Source organism: Eutrigla gurnardus (genome assembly GCF_963514095.1).
Source record: "Eutrigla gurnardus genome assembly, chromosome: 9".
In the NCBI taxonomy this organism is placed as follows: Eukaryota; Metazoa; Chordata; class Actinopteri; order Perciformes; family Triglidae; genus Eutrigla; species Eutrigla gurnardus.
This window is the reverse complement of record NC_139923.1, coordinates 11,246,084-11,268,118: the sequence shown is the minus strand read 5'-3', so window position 1 is coordinate 11,268,118 and position 22,035 is coordinate 11,246,084. Positions and strand designations below refer to the sequence as shown.

The window sequence follows — 22,035 nt, the reverse complement described above, 5'->3', positions numbered from 1 at the left end:
ACAGTTCCACCTGGAGGCCCCTGGGGTCCCCAGACCTTCCAGCCTGTGGTGTCTGCGCATGCGCGAGAAGGCGGGGGTCGGGTTCCCCGGCACCCCCGTAGAGCCGTCGGTCCTCCGCTGCCGGCAGAAGTGATTTGGGGAATAAACGGACGGCACGCAGGAGAGCGGCGGTTCGGGGCGGCGAAAATGACAGAAAGGTCCGGATAAATGGCGAAGTTTAAGATGAAGGTCCACCATAACTGGCTATATTTTGTTTTCTTTCTTCCTTTATCGGGTAAGTGTCTTGTTTTGTTTAAATAATTAATATTGTCGCTGCATGTGCTGACCTGAAATGAGGTCACGGACTGTTGATGGCTTAACGTTAGCTAATGTTGTTGTTCCTCTATGAAACAGACATGTGCCTATGTCACTAGCGTTATTTTCTTTAAAACGATATATTGTTTTCTGAGTCACATTGACTTAGAGGAGATAACTAGACAGGTTGGTCGACTGTGTAGGCTACTTTAGTCCCGTTTCTCTCTCATTAATATCAGTTAACTTCGATGCTGACGAACTTAATATCTGATATTTTTGACAGCAGGTATTAAAACGCAATACCACACTTCATTTTTTCTGAAAGATATATCAGAATAGCACATTATAGTCATCACCAGCGCCCCAATACAGTTGCTTTACACAGTGTGTCTGCAATACTAAGAAATGAATGTCAACAACAACACTCTGTACACTATTTTAAAATCGTTTTCTGTCACTTTAATGCAGTTTTCTTGTAATATTACATGCTAAGTATGGTCTGTCAGCCTGCAGAGTTGCTGCACGCTTCCATCGCTCAGACACATATGCAACTCTTTACTGACATACCCGTCCTTTTCCCCAGGTGTTTTATGTTTCAGCGAGTTGTCCTTCATCACAGAGCCCGCTGATGTCACCTTACTACCAGGAGACCCCGCTGTCTTGGACTGTCAGGCTCACGGGCTGCCTCCGGTCACCATCAAGTGGCTGAAGAATGGAGTTAAGTTGGCAGAAAGTGAGCACATACGCTTTCTGCCCAACGGTTCCTTGCACATACCAAAGATAAAGTATACCAAGGAGGATTCGGATGAAGGATTCTACCAGTGCCTCTCCCAGAACAAATATGGAGCTATCCTAAGCCAAAGATCACGTCTGACTATCGCAAGTAAGTAGCCTATGCAGCTCAGAGTGAAATAGATTCCTTGAAGCGAACGAGGACTTTCTATTCCTGTTTTCCACAGTTGGGACCAAGATGAAGATGGGTTAAACTTGTTGGTGATATCCACTCTGTGGAGTCACCATGCAGCTATCAGAATGGCAAGTTCATGGGTTATTAACCTGGAGATGGGAAGCAGATGTTCCCCACCCCGCTCTTTTTTTCTTTACTAAGGGGAAACCTTTAAAGTCTGAGTTTCCATGTTATTGGAAGTTGTTCAGACTTGGTCATGCTTGAGTTTAAAGCTGTCAGTCCAGTTCTAGGATCATTTTAAGAGACAGTAAAAGCTAGATGGGGAGTCAATCTAAAAGCTCATAAATACTCCATAAACAGGCAGCCCTCTGAGTCTGAGCACACAATCTGTTTCAACTTTTTCAGGAAACCTAACACTTGCACACTTATGAAAGTTCCCAGGAATCATTGTCAAAAAGTTAGAAATTAGCTTTCTGTCTTATATTGGTGGGATCACATTGTCACGGTGGACTAGAGCTCTGTGTAATTGTTGAATGGTCTGCTACACAGGGGCATCTGTGAAAGGCCATTTGCCTTTTAGCCTTTGTTTGGAGTCACCCTGACCGCCCCAGAAGAAAAGGCTAGGTTTTCAGGGCATTTGTTTGTCCACATATCAGTGGGCAGGACAGCTGTGTCTATTCAATGGGCCCGGTCTACTATGGACACTTTCCCCAGGTCTTAGATGGGATATCCCATGACTGTGAATGGAAACTATCATGACCTTCTGAAACATACTGATTTTGACAGTGACACTGTCAACCCCATATCAGTGAGGATATGGGGTTGGGCAATATGTCCCAATACTCAACAGTCCAAAACTATAAAGAGCTAGATACACCTATCACGCATGAAGAGATTTATAAATATAGAAATACAAACAGGAAAACAAATATTGTAGGCTTATAGACACAGAAAACTCATCTCTGTCAATATATTAAAGGACAACAACAACATCTCATCTGTTTGCTATAAGATGACGACAAAACCCCTTCAAATGTCAAGTTTGGCCTGGCGTCCAGTCTAGGTTTTTGGTCAGCTGTAGGGTGGAGAGTGGAGGATGGGCCTCCTCTGTGCATCCCTTCTGTCCAGAGGTCCTGGAGGTCAGGGGTCAGTAGGGAAAGGCTTTATGATGTCACAGAGCTGCTCTGGCTGGGCTGGCCTGCTGTTCTTTCTCCCAGCCCACAATCCCTTTCACTGGATCGGTCCCTCTGTTGCCCTGTCAAGCAGAGCCCTTTTGTTGAAAAAAAAAGAAAAAGAAAAAAAAAAAGGCTGGTTTGTCATGTGACTGAACAGGCTGATAAAATGATGATCATTTCAAAACACGTTTACAACCAGGAGGTAGTATCCTCTTCTAGGACTACATCACTAATTTCGGCATTTACAGAGGTGTCAGATTACATCTGTCATATTTTTTGCAATATATGCAAAATAAGTACATAGTACATATAATTTCACATTACTGTAGCATTTCATATAGGATATGAACAACATACAGATCATATGGTTCTGACTATTGGTAAACTGACTATGATCTGGCTCCCAGTTTGGGCTAAAATTGAATGGACATGAGGTTGAGGCAAACTTTGACCTCTTTAGAGAAACCTTTGTGCTGATTGACCTCGACATTGATTTGTTCTTTACAACAGAGGTGACCATATTAGCAGATCAGTCTGCACAGGGCCACGCCAACCATCTACATCACTGTTATCAGCACGTGAAGGTGGTTATCTCCCAATGGAAAGTAAACAACATATCGTTTTTTAACTTCTGACTAGTTGCTGTGGGCTTTTCGTGATGCTCACCAGACAGCAGTGTTGTCTGGAGACAGAATAAAATGGATCATTCCTGACTTCATCATAATCTTGAAAGATAATTTCATGTATTTTGCCATGGGATTTGGTTGTCATATACTAACCATAAAGCAAAAGCTACAGCCATAAGGAATAATTCACAATGTGTGATATTGATGAGGTTGGGTCTTGAATTAAAGGATTGTCTTTTAATTTGGATGCCCCAAAGCTCAGGTTTTTAGATGTGGCTTTTCAGTGGGAGAACAGGATATTGATTTTCTTTAACATGATATTGATTCCTTCCTGTGAGTGAGAGAGTTACCACTTTAATGAATGAAGGTAATTTGTCATATCTTACAGAGTATTCTGGAGACAAATGTTGGTTGTGGGTTGCCTATTTGTGGTGATTATTGAAAGACCTTTTGAATACACATAAACAAAAAGAGAATATTGATCACAATTGCTTCAGTCATTTTAAAGCAAGTGTACAGTCAGTATAGCAGGGTGACAGGTCTGAGCAGAACATATATGCATAGATAGGTGGTACAACATGAATCTGACAAAATGGCATATTTTCATGTATGTAGTGTCATTCCTGAATTCTTTTATATTTTTGATTTGTTTTTGGTTTAATATTCCTAGTGGTTGCTGACAATCCTTCTTATGCAAAGTGAATTGATTGTTTTTTTTTATATTTTAAACAATGCATCATTCAGTGTCATTCTTCAATTGATCCATTGATTGGACCAGCTGGTCAGATAGCTCATCTGCACACAAGCATATCATGGTATCTTACAAAGATCAATTTCTTTCATACAATCAGTTAACATACATCAAAGTCAAGGCTCTGCATGCATGATGTATAATGTTTTACCAAATGTTGAAAGAAAATGTCATATTAAGTAAGTGAGACACAAATAACTGCAAAAAAAATTGCTGTGAAAAAGTCATGTAAATATATTTAATCCAGTAGCCCACAACTAAAAAATATACTCCTTGATTTCGTAATAAAACAGTTTAGTTGAAGTATTCTTCTGCTGTTATTTTGGCCTTGATTGATAATGATTTTTTTCTACAGGAATCTCAGAGTTTGTGTTGCATCCTGTGCCTATGGTGGTGAATGAGGGCTCAGTGGCACGATTCTCCTGTGCTGTCACCTCCAGCCCTCCCGCCACAATCACCTGGGAGCTCAACCAAAGCATTTTACCACTACGAACAGACAGGTACCTGTAGACACGTCTTCAGGGACTTTAGATACCATCATACAGTCCCCATGTAATCCACATATGCCCTTCAGTTTGACTAATATTACTGTTGTATGTTCCCAGAATAACAGTTTTGCCAAATGGAGTCCTTCAGATCCACAATGTGCAATCGGAAGATGCTGGACAGTATCGATGTGTGGCAACTAACATTGGTAGCCGTTTGAAGAGTAGAGAGGCCACGCTAACAGTCAACCGAGGTACAGAGACGGCATCAAATCTATTTTAAGAATGAGCATTAAACCATCATGTTATATAAGGAATTGATTTTTAAAATATTCCATTTCTTGTGAAGGCACAGGCCCTAAACCACGTCAGAGGCCCAGAATCATTGCAGGACCTCAGAACGTCACAGCTTCTCTTCACCAAACTGTGGTGCTGGAGTGTGTGGCCACAGGCAATCCCTGTCCCATCATCTCCTGGAGCCGTGCTGACAGTAAACCCATTGATGTGTACAACGCCAAAGTGCTGGGCAATGGAAACCTGGTTATTACCGACGTCAATTCCAAGCACAGTGGAGTCTACCTCTGCAGGGCCACTACCCCTGGAACCCGCAACTACACTATCGCTGCAGCCAACATCACAGTTCTAGGTACAGTAAACTATGGAGTAGTTATACACAATTGGTTCTCATTGCTTCTTATATTTCATATGCCATAACACAAAAAAAATGTAATACTCTCTATCCAATTGTAGAGAAAGTGATAGGTGCAAGATGCCACAAAATGAGTGTTTAGGTAAGCATTAGACTGTGTTTTCATCACTTTTCTCTTGCACTGTTTCAGTGCCTCCATCTATTGTGGAGAGGCCAGAGAGCCAGACCCGTCCAAGAGCAGGCACTGCCCGGTTTATGTGTCAAGCAGAGGGAGTGCCCCTGCCACGCATCAGCTGGCTAAAGAATGGAGAAGAGGTTCACTTAAACGGGAGGATTAAGATGTACAACAGGTATTGCAATCAAACATAACTAAGTACCTGCCTCAATCAAATAAAATTCAGTTTCTTAGTACTGATCGTTTGTATTTTGTTTATTGTTTCACAGTAAATTGGTGATCACCCAGATCATCCCTGTGGATGATGCCATCTATCAGTGCATGGCAGAGAGTGAACAGGGCTCTGTGCTGTCCTTGGCCCGCCTTATCGTTGTCATGTCCGAGGACCGGCCCAGCGCACCGAGAAACATCCATGCTGAGACCATCTCAAGCTCTGCTATCTTACTGGCCTGGGAGAGACCTCTCTACAATGCAGACAAAGTCATTGCCTATTCCATCCATTACATGAAGGCTGAAGGTGAGACCCAAAAAAAAGGCATTTATTTCTGTTGAAAGTTTTTCATTTGAGCTGAACTGGGAGGTGTGAAAAGATGCCAGTTAACCACAATAAGCTATCTCGCTCTCACATGTGATCAACTTCCCTCGGTGAAGGCCATCTGCTGTTGCTGCACAGAGCAGAGGTCAAGGAGGACTTAGAATGGCAACTTCACTGAAATAACAACAGGCTTAGCCAGCCCATTGTCCACTCCCCAGCTCATTCTGCTTGCAGTTAAAGGGACAGGGTATCTATTTGAAAGCCTCGCAGTCTTGCAAACCAGCAGCGTCAGGAAATATTTAACTTGAAACATTAACGGGACAGTTAAGTAACTCTGTTAAGTCAAATGGGCCTTTGTAGCAAATGCGTTTTAGATGTTTAATTAGGTTTGCGTTAAGAGGCCTGGAGGAAGTTATGTAGCTGTGTCTCGTGTTACACGTGTTTATAGAAAAGATGAGTGACATTCATTAAGTAGACAGCATCAAGCCTTTTAAAACATTGACTGTTTACATAGTGTGTGTCTCACAACCTTTCATAGAAGTCTCTTCTTCTTAATCTGAACCTATTTTCTAACCCTACTTCCTCTCCGTTCCATGTCAGGTCTAAACAACGAAGAATACCAAGTAGTTATTGGCAACGACACGACCAGTTACATCATCGATGACCTTGAGCCGGCTCGAAACTACAGCTTTTACATTGTGGCTTATATGCCAATGGGAGCCAGTCGTATGTCAGACCAAGTCAGTCAACATACCCTGGAGGATGGTAAGCACAGAGCATCGAGACTCCCAACATTCCTTGCAATAAATCACTCTGGTAGTTAAGCTAACATGCATGCAAGTGATGTGTGTACAGAGCACATTGTGAGTGGAAATATGGGGGATGGGCATTCTGGTGAAGACAATTTTCTACTATCTAACAGCAAATGTGTGCGAATAATACATATAAATATGAGCATATAAATATGAGCAGCCACATCATTGTCACGTATATTTGTTATATCCATGTCTTTCTGCAGTGCCTTTGCGTACCCCAGAGCTAAGCCTGACCAGCCAGAGCTCCACTGATATTCAGGTGAGCTGGCAGCCGCTGCCTGCCAAGGTGAGCCGCGGCCAGTTGTCTGCATACAGGCTGTCCTATCGTACAGCTGCAGACAGCGCTGTCACCTCTGTGGAGCTACCTCAGAACACCACCGACTCCCTGCTGGAGGGCCTGCAGCCTGACACTATCTACCTGCTCCGCATGGCTGCAGCCACCCGTGTAGGCTGGTGTGAGCCTTCTGCATGGACCTCGCACCGTACACCTAAGACCTCCAGCAGCAAAGGTAAACCTGCAGAAGGCTGGAAAAGTTGTATAGAGCAGTTTGGTTCACTTGATTTTTGCATCTGTCACTAAATCGTGCATTATTAGATTTATTTTTGGGGTCAAAATCACGAATCTTCAGCAGAGTAAGAAGCAAACAACAAGTTCATGCTGTAGGGTGATAGAATGACGTGGTGCCAAACTTAACTGGCTATGCTTTGCTTTTTGTTTTGCTGCTTAGAATACCAGGAGGATCACTGGAGCTCATGCTGAGTGCCTTGCTTATGACTAGCGTTTGCTCTTGTAGCATTGTCCCACAGTCTTTGTGTTGGTTACCCAGGAACCTTTGCCCTTTGCTGTCAGTGATGTTAGAGTGGCCTCAGTCACGGGTCATAAAGAGAGGGCCTCAGGCGTCTATGTGGGGAAAAAGAATAGCCTCTTTTCATGGCATGGTGTGTTGGGGGAGGCTGTTTGTCCACTAAAGCTGGACTTCTTGTTTTCAACAGTTTGGTTAGGTGATGTAGAGCAGCACAGCCGTCAAAATTACACTACTACAGGATGTAGAACATGAAGACGAATAAATGAACAGTCTACCAAAATGCTCTGTGTATTGGTGCTTTTTATTCCAATATACAAGTTAAATTATAATCATGCCACACCCAAACCATTGTGTTAATGAAATTATCTTCTTCTGTAACCACTGTCCTAGTTTTTCTTTGTGCTCAGCAGTATTTTGAATGTGAGCGTGTATTGATCCCCTGTCTGCTGACTCTGCCCCACAGTGCCTTCAGCCCCTACTCTTCAACTTGAGCCGCTTAACTGCACCTCCATTGTGGCACGCTGGCAAACCTCCCCGCAATCTGTGGTTGTCCAGGGTTACCGGCTGTGTTACCATGAGGAAGGCCAACCTGAGCAGCCCATCATCCAGCTAGAGGCTCAAACCTATGCCCACACCATCAGTGGCCTTGGTGAGTGAGCACTCTTGTTGTCATAGCTGCGTCGTTGTGAGATGATGTGATGGTGGAGTGGATGAGAAACATATAACATGCATATTTGACTATGTTCTGGTACCATCTAGACCTTAGGCTGACCGATGGGTTCTCACTCAAATGTGTCCCAATTGAATTCAGTGGGCAGTTGGAAGCCCCATTTGCATTTTCAACCTCTGTCCTGATCAATAAGAGCTGACCTCTGTTGCTTAACCAGTAGCCCCCTCCAGTCTGGCTGCGGTATTGTGTGAGAGCCAGCTCCCAGGGGTTAGAGGTCAGGATCCAGATGTCCCTCCCACCTTCGTTTCCCATCTCGCGGCTTGCATAATTACCCCTGGCCATTATGTTCTATCCAGGGGCCCAGGGCCAGACCTGCCCTGTAAGACCCTGGCCACTACCCCCTTTAGCTGGACACTGAAGCACACAAACAAAGACCTCTGGGATTGACAAAGCTGGACCGAATCACTGACCTCTAGCCGTGAGACAGCAGTCCTGGATTACGCGCCTGCCCCCACTGGTCATCTGTGCTGTCCATGGCAATAACCCACAGCAATCTATTTGCAGTACGAACCGAGGCCATACTGATCAAAACTGTTAATAGTATAATTTTGTCCGATGTGAGTCTTTAAGCAGAGTGTGGTTCCTGTGCCATTGACACCCAAAACATTGAAATAGCAATGGCATTTGGATTATTAGTCACTGTTTTTAATTGAAATGTTTTTGTAGTTTTAAGTTGCTGGATCTATAAAAACCCTTGAGTTTGAGTCTATATTGTTTATCACATAAGTTGTTGATGTTACGATTGGTTCCATATTCCATAATATTACTGATATCAAATAAGTTTTGGGGTTTTGTTTCTTTCTGCGTTGTTCCAAGTTTAAGGCTATAACACAAGGCCAGTAAGAGGGACCCTGAAAGGGGGAACAAAAGGGGCCCAGCTCCTCTCCAGCAGTCCTGCACCCAGATTCCTTCTTTTCTATCTTGGCCTGACCTGGTGACCCCAGTCAAACCCCCCCTAGTCCCATGGGTCTAGGATCCCAGCAGCTGAACGGGCCCCTGGCCCAGCCCCCACAGCAGGCCTGGACACACCGCCTTCACTGGTCAATACCCACCGGCTGACCTTTCACACCGGAGGCATAAAACAAATCTTAACACTCCCTAAAAACGTCCTGATTTAGGAGCTAATGCAATGGGAATTTTTTTTCAAGTTAAAATTTAGTGTTTTAACGTAAGTTAAAATACAAACTGATTGCATATTTTCCAGTGAAAGCTTCCTATCCCCAGACCTCAATAAACTTTCTGATGTCTTTTAGCCAGCATTTGAAAGAGCCTTGTAATATATTGTATGTTTTACCTCATCTTATCTCTGTTGTTCTCCTCAAATGTCATTGTAAGTTTTGTTTATATTGTGTTTTAAAGCAGAACCTCGTGCTGATAGGATTTCATAATAGTAAAATCTTAACAGGCTTTCAAAAAAGAAAGAAAATATATTTTTCTTTCTTTTTTGTGATCATTTCCATAGAGCTTATTGATTATGTCCCCACATTTAATGGGCCTGGGGTCTGGTTGATCTTTCTCATGCTCCTTACACATGACAACACATGATAAATGGGAGGTTGGGGTGACTCAGGAGACCATGCATTGTCCACGCGTGGGCAATGGCCGGTTATGACCTACAAACGCCCCCGTCTGCATTTCAATGTGTCTGCTCTTTTTAAAAATGTAATAATTTAATCGAGATCTTTCAGATTTTGGAATAATTAACCAATGGTTGGCCTCTAATGGACTAATCATCTGAAAAAATCAACATTGATTGTTTTGTGTTTCAGATCCAAGAAGAAAATATCATGTCAAGATTCTGGCTGTCAGTCAAGCTGGAGACGGCTATCAGACAGACCAAACAATAAGTACTCCAGGATGTGTGTGTAAGTTCATGTCTCTGTTGTCGGACTAATGGAAATCAAACCTTTTCCTCGAACTGATAAATGTGACGAAAATGTGCATTTTGTTTGCATCATTCAGCGGCTAGAGACCAACTGGCAGCAGCCCCTCCGCCTCCAGATCATGTGACTGTCTTGGCCAACAATTCATCTGCAGTGTCTCTGCGATGGAGCCGCCCTGCTTTCTCCTCTGGAAAGGCTGTCAGCTACACAGTCCGTTGTACCCCCGTGGGCACCCACAACGCCTCTGCTATACGCTACCTGCAAACGTGAGCTGAAAGTTTGAACCCAAATACAAATTTGAGTTTGAGTATTGGTGTGATAAATAAAGCCAAAGATATTTTGGTTGCAGAAGTGTTTATGTTATGATCCACTGCATGTTTTACGTTTGTGTCCTTGGCTGATGATATAGGAATTTAAGCTTACCCTGTAGTTTCACATTTTATACAGTCAGGAGCTCGGGATTATTGTCTGACAGTATATTAATGTTATCTGTTCACAGTACCGGACAGAGTGTGACGGTTCAGAATCTGGATCCAAACACTCGCTATGAGTTCGTTGTTCGCCTCCATGTGGACCAGATGTCGAGTCCCTGGAGTTCTGTTACTTACCACCGGACTCTGCCAGCAGGTAATTCATCACTGTAACAAAATTGTGTCATGACTTTGTTGCTATCTGTGTATCTCCCCATTTCCTCTACTGTCCAGACTCAGATCATTTCATATCTCAATACATTTCTCAGAAAGCGTTGTTTATTGTGAATGGGATTTCTCTGTGTGCAGCACCTAGCCAACCACCTGCAGGAGTGCGAGTGACTCTGATCGAGGATGACACTGCCCTGGTGTCCTGGAGGGAGCCCACAGAGCACAATGTGGTGATTACGCGCTATACCATCCTGTACGCTTCCCAGAAGGCCTGGATGGCAGGACGCTGGCAAATATTGCAGAGGGAGGGTGAGTAGTAGACTGGATCACGTAAAGTCAAGTATTTCGGGGGTGATAATGTATCCCTGCACCACCTCTTACAAATACCTAGTAATCACATTGCAATTTTAGAAAGTTATGCAATAGTGGAATACTGCATAGATAGTGAAAATAACAAAGTAATGTCATAAAAGAGATTTACAGTAGATAATAAACTACCCACTGAATATATCAAAAGCACTTTTATCCCCCATAGTTTGAGTAATGGAGTGCTGTCAGGCAACATATAGGAACATTTGCTCAGAGGAATCATTAAACATTTCAATGTATGTTACCCTGTTGAATATTTGACATTAACCACATGAACCTATCACCACATGTTATAGTTGGTTGTGTGTCACCTGAACTCTCCAGCTTCAGATCTACCTGTCAGGGTACCGGGAGCTGTAAACAATTACATCCTGCTAACAGTTATTCATGCAGTGTTCTGTATTTCTAATCCTGCTTTTTGTTTACAGGAAGCCACACAATGGCTCTGCTGGAGAAGCTGGAGGCAGGGAATCTCTACCTGGTGAAGATCTCTGCCTCCAACCAGGTTGGCGACGGGCCTTTCTCTAACATTGTTGAGTTGACACTGAAGCGTGCAAACACCCACCGCAGCAAGAACCCCAGGCACTCTGACAGCTTCTCCGATACAACAGGTAAGCATCATTAAACATGGAGCATGCATGATAAATGTATAGAACTATAGTCTGATACACGTTGACACCAGTATGGATTCATAATCATTAGTAAACCCCCCCAGGAGATGTAGGTCAGCAACACTTGGTAATCCTATAAATGAATAACCAAAACAGTGATTCAGTATTTGTTTATTGTATTTTTCACATTTTGTTTGATAGCCTTATATCTCCTCTGTATAGTGAATAATTGTAGCTAAAGTAAAAAATAATTTCCAATCTGAAACACTGTTCTGTATCTTCCAGTCTTCTCTGATGGCCTCTACCACATAGACCAGAGGTCCATGACAGGGATCATTGTTGGAGTGAGCATCGCCTTGGCCTGTATTGTTATGTGTGCCTTAATCCTCATCAGTAAAGGCAGACCAAGGTACTGATTATGATCATTTGCAATCATGAAAAACTGTTGTATTATTAAACGTCAACAATGTTTTTTTTCCTGACATTTGTTTAAATCATTATCTTTGTATGACTTAAAGAAAATCCTCCAGTCACAAAGTCCTTGCTGTGGGAGCGGCTGGAGGCCCACATGCTGGTTTGGCCCTGCCCAACGAACACCATACAGAGAATATTGAGGCCCTTATACCCATGATAAGTCACCACCTTCTAGACACCAAGGTGAGACAAACAGGAACTGAATGATCTTATGATGATGGTACTTTTTTATGTTTCACCGTTACATGTTCTATGCAAAAGGACCACAGGACCTTGAAAAAAAATCTGTATTTCTTATATGTTTTCTCATTTGTTACAGGGTGGAGCTAATATAGTCATAAATAATGCCGGTCCAATCAGCAGCAAGAATCAAAGCAAGAGGTGGCTGCTCTTCAAGAGGGGGATCAGGAATACAGCTGAAAGCGATGTAAGTAATGCAATAATAGTCAGTCAGTTTTCTTGTCATATTTAGGTTTTGTCTTAATTTTAATGTTGTCTTCTTTATTCAATTAGGCTGAGAAGAGAGCCAGCTTATACGAGGCTGGAAAAACTGTTTTGAGATATGAGGAGCAGTTAGGTTCAGCGCCGCTGCCACCTTCGTCGCGGGAAATCATCTACGGACCTTATCACACTGAGAGTTCTCACACCAGTGAGGGCAGCCAAGAGACGGGAGACTCTGGACACTACTCCAACGAAGAGATGAGCACCCCTTCCACCAGCCAAAGCTCCAGACCTGAATCCTTTGGGCCAGACAATGTCCTCACTGTCACTGAGCTGAAGCAGTCTTTTGAAGTGGCAAATGAAGAGATGCTGAGCCATCACCTCCCTCACTCTGCCCCTGATTCCACCCAGTTCTGCTGCATCTCGGAGGGCTCTCATCCTGCCCTGGACACGGCCCAAACTGTCAGCTCCTGACATCCCCTGGCCAAGATCTGCTCTCCAGCAGCCGAAGCTACGCCACTTCTACCTCGTTTACTTCCTGGGTTGAGCCCCTCAGTCGTTTCCTGAGGCACAAGAGATAAGGAAGCCAGCTGCTGCGACGTACGATATGTGCTTTTGCTTCGGATCTACCTCAGGATTTTGTATGAATGTTGATTATAACATTTTATTTCCATTTTTGTTTTGTTTTACCTTCTACCTGTTCGTCTGTGTTTGGCGTTGTCTGTCCTAAACCAAAGCTCACCCATAATGAATGTTAAAAAGAATGTCAAAAATGTACTGTGATACATTTTCATTATATTTAATTACTTACCACTGGAGCAAAGGGTGTAGATGGGCCCTTTGGACTGATTGTCTACCTCCGTGTTCTGTTCTTGTTTATACATTACTACCTCCTTTTCACCATATATTGTGCAGTATTATCTCAGACTCAGGGGACAAGGTGAAAACATTTCATTGCCATTTCTTGTTGCCTCTGTTTGGGCGTTATTATCCAGAGGTCCCCATTGTTTTGATTTTTGGAACTTTTATTTTCAAAGAGCTTTTGTTTCACATTGTTTGTCTTTGATTGATGTATGTGGTGAAAATAACAAGTGCATTAGATATTGTCAAATTATTGGAGCTTTATCATACAATATCGTTTGGCATTTCCAGTGCACTGAACTCAAAGCTTTAACATGGCCTTAATATGGAAAGGGCGTTGCGGTCTTCTAGAAGATGAGATCCAAAGATGGGAAAAAATGTACCCAAAGAGTTTTTGATAATACTATAGATATTCTAAGGCAACCAAAAATATAGAGGATATACATTAAGAGTGCGTTTTCCAAAATATTGTTCTTGCCAATGATGTAAATTTCCTTTATAATGGTGGTTTGAATGCTTTTCTCAGTGTAAATATTATTGATGCTCTATTCTGGTGAAAGCTTTAGCACAAGTCTCCCTGGCTTGTGCTCCATTTGCCTTCTCGACCATTGCTAAATGCAGCGGTGATGCCGATGCTATTATCCAAAGAGTTGTCTCCTTCCTCAGATGGGTATGGCTTTTCATTCAGTGGATCCTTGGTACTATGAGGTGGAAATATCTGACCAAAGATCCAGTTTGTCCTGCCAGTTAAAGATGATATGTATTCTGTTTTTAGAGAATCATCTGTTACCGGACAGCAATATTGTTGTATGGGGAAGAATTATTTCTCTCCATAATATTTACTGGTCAGGTGTGACAAATGAAGGATTCTGACTATCAAAATGGAAACCCAATGTGTGAAGAGCAACATAATCAATTTTTATATCTTTGTAATACAAATAATCCTCACCAAAGAAATTTGAAGTCTCTGTTATTTAGTGATTTTCTTTGACATTATTTGCATTTAAATGTGATATAATTTCCAATGGTTTTGATTGCTAGAAAGGCATTTTTACATTTTACATTTACGTTTCTTTAAGCTTGAGATGTCAAACTGTTCTGCTGTTTTTTTAACCTGAATGATGCTTACGTAGGTTTCATTGGACATTTTAATTTGGACGTATTAGCATGATGTCTTAAACAAAAACATTTCACAATTTAAATGTGACATTTTAGGAAATGAATATGTCTGATTTCAAGTGTGTCTGTGAAATGCATTAATTTGAAAGCCACAGATATTGCTGACTTAACTCAGGTGCCAAATGTAGATTAAGAGTGTAGACTTTAATGTTAATATTTAAGTTATGTTTTTTGTATTTCTGCTTTTGAATACCAAAATACATCTTTCATCCAAAGTGAGCAACAGAACAAGTGTTGAAATGTTGCAACAGAATTGTTTTGATACTCTCAAGATCAGAAATCCCAAAGATCCCAAGATCACGAATACTAGATAATAAAATTGTTCTTGGAAAAATACATTTTGTATCATTGGTATTGTGTGTGTCTGTGTGTGTGTGTGTGTGTGTGTGTGTGTGTGTGTGTGTGTGTGTGTGTGTGTGTGCGTGTGTGTTTGTGAGCCTTTAGGTATTTATTAAAAAGTTAGGATAATAAGGAATATTTTGAATAACAGTGTATACAGTTACATCTTGTTAGAAACTAGTATAGCCATAGGTGACAAACAGTGACAATGCTCCAAATGCCTAACACTGAGTCAATATTTCATCTGAATCTCCTCACAATGTTTGAGCCTTTCACAATGAAGTCAAGTACATCTGCAGTTTTTCTGCTGTAAATATGTAGAACTAAAATTGACTCAAGATTTTCATGTAAATTGTGAACACATGGTCACCAGCTGTAAGACACACTAGGGGATTGTGAATATTATTGGGAAAGTATAATGATCAATTTTAAATGAATAAATATAAGAAATCATTATACAAATAAACTTATGAATACTAATAATTCAATTATGAATAATCATATATTGTATCCTTTTTTTTTTTTAATTAAACATTCTCTCCTCTTTTAAATCATTTGAACATAAATTACCCCTCCATACTTAGCAGTCCTCAATTCAAGTGTGCATGCCGATGACATGTTTACAAACCCTCACGTTGACTCCATGTGAATTTGAAAGTGGAAGAAGGTCCAGCAGGGGGCAGCAACTTCCCACGGGGCGCTTCAGCTGCCCGGGTCGAATAAGAAGAAGAAGAAACGTCGGGGCGGTCTTGTTTTTATCGTAATCTCACGAAGCAACGCTGCTTCGGAGATGCGCATCGAAAAGTGTTACTTCTGCTCGGGGCCAGTGTACCCCGGGCATGGGGTGATGTTTGTCAGGAACGACTGCAAGGTACAGTACTGTCTCTCTGTCTCAATCGTCGTGTTACTTTAACAGAAGCTCTTGTTCGATTGGCAACGTTGGCCTCTTGGCTAACTGGCTAACGTTAGCTTGCTAACATAACGTGCTGTCCTCGCTCACGTGGGATCATGTTAGATTCTGACAGACTGAAGTAACTCGACGAGATTATTTTCTAACTCCGTGATATTTCAACGTGGAGTTGAAGTCCATTACGACGACGTAATCATTTCTGAAACGTCGTATTCATTCTGCTTTTGATAAAAACTCAAGTTGATGAAGGGCCCGGACATTTAACTAGCATCGGGTAGGCTTGTGGAGTGATTGCGCCCCCTAGAGGAGACGTTACAATCTGGACACATTACAACACTCCCAGTCATAGATCTGAAAGTCACACTTTTTTAAGCCTGTATAATTTATTCATTGTACATTTTGATTGAGTTAAGTTTCTGAAAGCCACTATTTTTTTTTTTTTTGTTACTAAATTTGATTTTGTAATTGTAAACACTGTTTTAGACATTCTTAATTATGTAAACAACGTTTGTCATGTTACTGAAAATGGAGCTGTAGGACAAATAGAGCTTGTTTTAATTATCCTCTTAATACATTAAATCTCATATTACACATGATCACAACATTAACATTTTTTTGTGAAAGAGAGATACTGAGACATTTTTAAGTTTTCTAAATAACCTGAAACATCCATTTAGCATTTCTTAACTGTGGATTGCCATTACTTACCAGACAATACCGGTGTATCTGTGATGGACCAGTTTCAGTTGATATGCCAGACAATATTAATAAATGTTGATCATATAAAGATCGCCTTGAGCGTCTGCAAGTTGTGACAAAAATAATATTGAATGTTTAATGTTGAAATTTCCATATTTGTCCCTCAACTCGCATAAAATGTTGTAATTCAACAAACCTGAACTCCTTTTATCCTCCTGCCTAGAAATCACTTACTACTCTAGCTGCTCATATCCATTCCAAATCTTGTGGTTTGTTCTTGAGTTAAACCCCAAATTATTTTTTTGTCCCTCTTTTTAAATATGTAGTCATTCAGATTCTGCAAATCAAAATGCCACAAGAACTTCAAGAAGAAGCGTAACCCAAGAAAAACAAGATGGACCAAAGCTTTCAGAAAGGCCTCAGGAAAGGAGTTGACCGTGGTGAGTTGGTTATCTATAGAGCCCGATCTCTGTATCATCATATGATTTTGTTCCTCATCTGACAAACATCCTTTCTTTCAGGATAATGCCTTGGAGTTTGAGAAACGTAGAAACCTCCCTGTTAAATACAACAGGGGTCTGTGGGACAGGACAGGTAATGTAGAATTGTGTTTTCCACATGCTGTAAAATTGTTTTGTCATTTGATTTTTTTTAAACTGGAGAGTCGTGTGTCTTTCTACAGTGGAAGCCATGAAGAGGGTGGAGGAAATAAAACAAAAACGACAGGCAAGATTTATCATGAACAGGTGAGCAGTTTGTTCATTCTTGGGCGCAACTTTTGAGTTAATCTTTTTGTATCTCACAACAACAATGTTATATTAAGCAGCTTTTATATAACAAATACGGTATTGAAGGAATCTGGGTGATTGCCTCACCTTTTGCTGTTTTTGTCTCCCACTTATAGGTTAAAGAAGGGCAAACAGTTGGAGAAGGAAGAGGCCATCACCGAAGTGAAGAAAAATATCCACCTTATCAAAGCACCACACGCAGGTAAGAATGTTTCGCCATATAGTCAAGTTGTCCACAAGAGTCCTGTAATAACATACAAGGAATTTGAATTGGTGACATTTTCTCACACATTATGCACGCAAATTGCACAGCACACAACCTGTTTAGTACAAAGAAGACAATGTAGCTACATACACTTAACAAACAATACCACACTCTACATTACAATGGACATAAGAGGGTTTTTTTGTGCCTCTCTTTTCACTCTGGTAAGAGGTCAATTTTATTATTCAAAAGAAAATCCATTTAGGGAAGAAAAAAATGAAATATTGCATTTTGAATGTCCTTTTAGATTAGTCTGGTTTGTAATCTTGTCTTTGTTTTTTGCTGTTTTTACAGGAAAGGCCAAACAAATGGAAGCCAAAATGGTGCAGAAGTTGCAAGAAGACGTGGACATGGGGGATGAAGCTAACTAATCCTAAACGTGTGGAATTTTGTATGTTTGCTGACTCCTGTGAGCAACTTGACCTTGTTTTATATTGTACTTCTGCTTTGGAATTAACATTTGCATTTGACTGATGATGGACACAGTAACACAATTAGTTTTAAATGGCTTATAAGGACTGAAAGATTAGTCTGACAAACATCTGCCTCTGAAGCAGCATCATTTACCCATTTACCTCCCAGTTCTTTCTTTTCATGTTTGGTCTGCAAATCATTTACTATATCCTGTAAAATGTATTACAGTGATGCAGAAAATGTTAAATTATCCAGCAAAAATGTAATAAACATTTTCGGTTAATGGTGTTTTCTTATTTTCTGTGACATTGACCCTACTACAACCACAGCTGAATCAAAACCTATTGTTTTGGAAAAAGAAAATGTTGGCTGCACTTCCCCACATAAATGTACACAAAATAATGTAGGCACCTTTTATTGAATGGGATTCATCTATGCTGTAGTGTAGCATATGTTATCAGTGAGGGGGAAAAAGCAACACTTGGCCTGTGTGCATCATTTGCATGTCTGTCACTCATTCAACTACTACTTAGCTGGCAAATTTAAGCTAATGTATTGAACTATTCTACCAGCCATACTGTAATGGTGTGGGATAATTGTATAAGAAAAATATACATTTGTAAGTAGAGGCGTAATGTCTCTGGTCTTTTCCCAATATAATCATTTTCATTCAGAAATATAAAGATGTTTTAAATAACGTTGGGAACAGTTGGTCTGATTGGCATTTTCAATCTGACAGCAGGGGGACTAAGGCTTGACTGAAAGATGAAAGATGTGATACAAGAAATAAGATGAAAATAACAAAAGCATGATCTTCTATGCCCAAATCCATTTAAAAATAAATCCTATGAATCATCTGGAAAAATAATTCAGATTATATTTTTTTTACTAGAGAAATTATAAATCTATGGGACGTCTTTAATAGTTATTTCTTGGTTGTATTGGAAGTATTTTTTTTTATTTTTATGAAAATGAAATACGTTACAAGATGCAGATTTGGTGCTTTTGCTGCACTTTAAATGCATAAAGACACGGAAATCCGCAACAACTCCATATATTATGCAAATATAGTAAACGAGCTCATGACATGGCAGCGACACCTTTTAAATGCGCGTTCTACTGTACAGTAGAAATACTTGATACGGTTTAACATTTAATATAATTGTCGGTCGCTTTTCATAATAATGGGTTGATTCGATGATCCAGCCTGTTTCCCATCTGCGTCTCTGGCATCGATTCGTCGGCCTGTTGCTGGACGGGCTGCGCATGACAGGCAGCTGCCTTCGCCCGCCTAGTCGCTCCCAGCCAGTACCACCTTCCATCTTCCAGAAGAGCTTGTTTAACGGCTGACGTTACACCCACAGCTTTTGTGAGCAAAGCAGGGATTCAATACAGCTATGTCCGAGGACGTCGAAGGAACCAGGACTTCGGAGGAACAGCAGGTAAATAGTAACGACGAGCTGCTAATTTAACCGACGTTAGTAGCCGGCGCTGCTAGCGTGTTGAGTCTGGTAAATTAGCAAGAGGCTAACAGCAAGCTAGTTAGCTAGTAGCTACCCTGTGTCATCAACGATGCTGCCGTCATGTAATTAGCTAATTACCGCCTAGCACTTAAAGCAAAACAAAAACCCTGTTGTTTGGCGGCCGACGAGTTGCCCAGCCACCATCCTTCTTAAATGCATTGGTAGTTTAGCTGAAATTAGTGACGTTGGAGCAAACACCAGTTGGAGTTTTCCCTCATGGCGGCGCCTGGATATTGTGAAACATAAGAAACTATAGCCATACTAGCTGCATCTGCTGCTGTCAGAACATACGTCACACTTTATTTCATCGCCAATGTCGTACACACTTTTAACGAAATTTCTCCTACCAAGTCAGGAACATGGAGCATTTACCATCCATATACTCTGTGCGCTTTCTGCAGGAAATGGAGGACAAAGTAATCAGTCCAGAAAAGGCAGAGGAGGCCAAACTGAAGGCCAGGTATCCTAACCTGGGAGCCAAGCCTGGAGGCTCAGACTTACTCAGGAAAAGACTTCAGAAGGGGGTGCGTTTCATACCTAAATTTGGCTAGTCGTTATTTCATAAATACCAGTCTTACAATATTCTCACTTTATATCCTCTCGTTTGTCCAGCCAAAGTATTTTGACTCTGGTGACTACAACATGGCCAAGGCAAAAATGAAGAATAAACAGTTGCCATCAGCCCCAACGGAGAAGACCGAGATCACAGGGGGTCACATCCCAACACCTCAGGACCTGCCTCAAAGAAAGACTTCAATTGTGGCCAGCAAACTGGCTGGTTGATGGTTTAATGTTTACCATTTTGTTACCATTCCAACCCCAATTCATATCTACCTGCTGTTTACTTTTTGGTTTATTTTTCACCTTTCTATGTATTCTCTAAGAACAAGTTATGTACTAAGCCAAATTCTTTAGAAAACATGGCAAATGTCGACACTGAATTGTCAGTGAGTGGAATCCAACAAAAAGTACTCGCTGGAAATGTTTCTCAAGATCTTAAAAAAGACTGAAAAGTGATTTGAATATAAAAATAAATGGAAGTTAATATCTTAATCTGTCATAACATTTTCACTGATATAAGCCTCCATACAAATTGCCCGTTTAACAGCAGCTGAAGAGCCTGCGCAGAGTAATCTCCTTCTGCCATGTTTCAGATAATTACATAGGCAAGATTACTTATGGGACACGACCGCAGACAGTTTGCTTTGATGTATGTATGAAGTAGAAGAGTAATTTACAGATGTGCCTTTCAGTTCAAAACAGTTTTTGAGTATTCAACTGCTCATATGGAGGCATGTCTGTTTTAAATATTGATAAGTGATCCTGCTTTGCTTTTTTGTTTTCTTATCCTTGATTGTTTGTATCCCTTCCTCTTCTCTCTCTCTCTGAAGCGGTTTGATTCTGAAAGTGCTGACAATTAGATCTCTCTCTCACACACACACACACACACACACACACACACACCTTGTAGCCGGTTGTATTTTAATTTGTTTTAGTCACATTGGTTTGCACGGACTTTCTGCTGGTCTCCATCACATCCTGACCTATAAAATGACCTTAAAAATAATGAACCATTGTTCCTCTTGAGCAATATTTGCTCCCTCAGTGAGAATCTTAGTTATGAATAATGCCTGAAATGTCTGTCACTGTCTGACTGGAATTACTTAGGATTTTATGGAAAGAAACTCCCATGACATGTTTGGAGTGTGCATGTGCATTTACTGTGCAGTCACACTGTGCCATTTGTTCTGTAAATAAAATAGTTTTGCATAATATTTCTCTAATGTTACTTGAAGTACCCACACTAAGAAAAGACCAGTTTAAGTTGTACACAAATAGAAGCTTAATATGCCTTCATGCACTGGTGGGTGTAGTGTATATACTTTTTTTTTTTTTTTTTGTATTTTCAGAATCCTACATCCATTTGTGTTTTCAATATATAAGGCATTTTTGCTCAAATCTTCACATTTTCATATTAAGGAACATCTTAACAAGTTTTGGAAGATATTCCAGCACATGGTACACCTTTACAGCTCTGTCACTCAAGTCAAATTGAATCAGTGGTGTCTTTACTTGATTAATTGCAAAGTAAGTGAATTAAAACATTTAAGAAAATATATAGGCAAGTAAGTCCATCCATCCATTGTCTACCGCTTATCCTGTATTCACGGTCGTGGGGGAGCTGGAGCCGATCCTAGCTATCATGGCTTGAAGGCAGGGTACAGCCTGGACAGGTCTCCAGTCTATCATGGGGCTGACATGAAGAGACAGATTAACCTATCAATTATCCCACCCTGCATCTCGGAGAACCCGGAGAGAACATGTAAACTCAGAAGGAACCAGAATCCAAACCCGACACGGGAATTGAACCTGGGACCTTCTCACTGTGAGGCGACAGTACTACCCACTACACCACCGTGTATCCCACAGGCAAGTAAGTAAGCAGTAAAATATATGTAGAATGACTGATGCCTTGACCAATAACTGCTGACACAAGCTGTCAGAAATACTCATGTAAGTATCTATATTTTCAACTTGAAATGTAAAAACTGGTGTAAAATAAACATTCACAGGTGGAAGTCTTATTTTATATATACCGGTATATATTCTGATTACAAAATAAAACAGTATACAATCTTAAAATAAACAGGAAAATTAGATACTAAAATTACAAAGACAAAGTGTGAAAT

The 22,035-nt window shown here is 40.9% G+C and overlaps 3 protein-coding genes across 3 annotated transcripts; all 3 read left to right on the top strand.

Moving 5' to 3' along the window:
- Nucleotides 1–179: 179 nt before the first annotated feature.
- Nucleotides 180–14,632, top strand: LOC311018368 (protogenin B-like). Its single transcript, XM_084017297.1, has 19 exons — nt 180–274; nt 878–1,177; nt 4,109–4,253; nt 4,359–4,492; nt 4,588–4,884; nt 5,078–5,237; nt 5,332–5,579; nt 6,198–6,362; nt 6,616–6,921; nt 7,682–7,867; nt 9,718–9,813; nt 9,911–10,097; nt 10,331–10,458; nt 10,611–10,781; nt 11,270–11,452; nt 11,738–11,861; nt 11,971–12,109; nt 12,246–12,353; nt 12,440–14,632. Exons 1-19 carry the CDS (start codon nt 208–210, stop codon nt 12,839–12,841), a joined length of 3,546 nt encoding a protein of 1,181 aa, XP_083873423.1. The 5' UTR covers nt 180–207; the 3' UTR covers nt 12,842–14,632.
- An 841-nt stretch (nt 14,633–15,473) lies between these two features.
- On the top strand, nt 15,474–18,105 carry rsl24d1 (ribosomal L24 domain containing 1). Its single transcript, XM_084018521.1, has 6 exons — nt 15,474–15,617; nt 16,682–16,795; nt 16,877–16,949; nt 17,038–17,101; nt 17,260–17,345; nt 17,703–18,105. Exons 1-6 carry the CDS (start codon nt 15,537–15,539, stop codon nt 17,777–17,779), a joined length of 495 nt encoding a protein of 164 aa, XP_083874647.1. The 5' UTR covers nt 15,474–15,536; the 3' UTR covers nt 17,780–18,105.
- Nucleotides 18,106–19,103: 998 nt separating this feature from the next.
- Nucleotides 19,104–21,120, top strand: arpp19b (cAMP-regulated phosphoprotein 19b). The gene is made up of 3 exons (XM_084018033.1): nt 19,104–19,264; nt 19,747–19,869; nt 19,958–21,120. The coding sequence occupies exons 1-3, from the start codon at nt 19,220–19,222 to the stop codon at nt 20,126–20,128; spliced, it is 339 nt and encodes a 112-aa protein (XP_083874159.1). The 5' UTR covers nt 19,104–19,219; the 3' UTR covers nt 20,129–21,120.
- The last annotated feature ends 915 nt before the right edge of the window (nt 21,121–22,035 follow it).

Bases quoted from the DNA above. Each gene is read 5' to 3' on its own strand.
- LOC311018368 (XM_084017297.1), top strand. From the start codon at position 208: ATGGCGAAGTTTAAGATGAAGGTCCACCATAACTGGCTATATTTTGTT. The intron at 4,254-4,358 runs GTACCTGTAGAC...GTATGTTCCCAG, and splicing joins TTACCACTACGAACAGACAG to AATAACAGTTTTGCCAAATG. The intron at 4,493-4,587 runs GTACAGAGACGG...TTTCTTGTGAAG, and splicing joins CACGCTAACAGTCAACCGAG to GCACAGGCCCTAAACCACGT.
- rsl24d1 (XM_084018521.1), top strand. From the start codon at position 15,537: ATGCGCATCGAAAAGTGTTACTTCTGCTCGGGGCCAGTGTACCCCGGG. The intron at 15,618-16,681 runs GTACAGTACTGT...TTAAATATGTAG, and splicing joins TTGTCAGGAACGACTGCAAG to TCATTCAGATTCTGCAAATC. The intron at 17,346-17,702 runs GTAAGAATGTTT...CTGTTTTTACAG, and splicing joins TATCAAAGCACCACACGCAG to GAAAGGCCAAACAAATGGAA.
- arpp19b (XM_084018033.1), top strand. From the start codon at position 19,220: ATGTCCGAGGACGTCGAAGGAACCAGGACTTCGGAGGAACAGCAG. The intron at 19,265-19,746 runs GTAAATAGTAAC...CGCTTTCTGCAG, and splicing joins GGACTTCGGAGGAACAGCAG to GAAATGGAGGACAAAGTAAT. The intron at 19,870-19,957 runs GTGCGTTTCATA...TCGTTTGTCCAG, and splicing joins GGAAAAGACTTCAGAAGGGG to CCAAAGTATTTTGACTCTGG.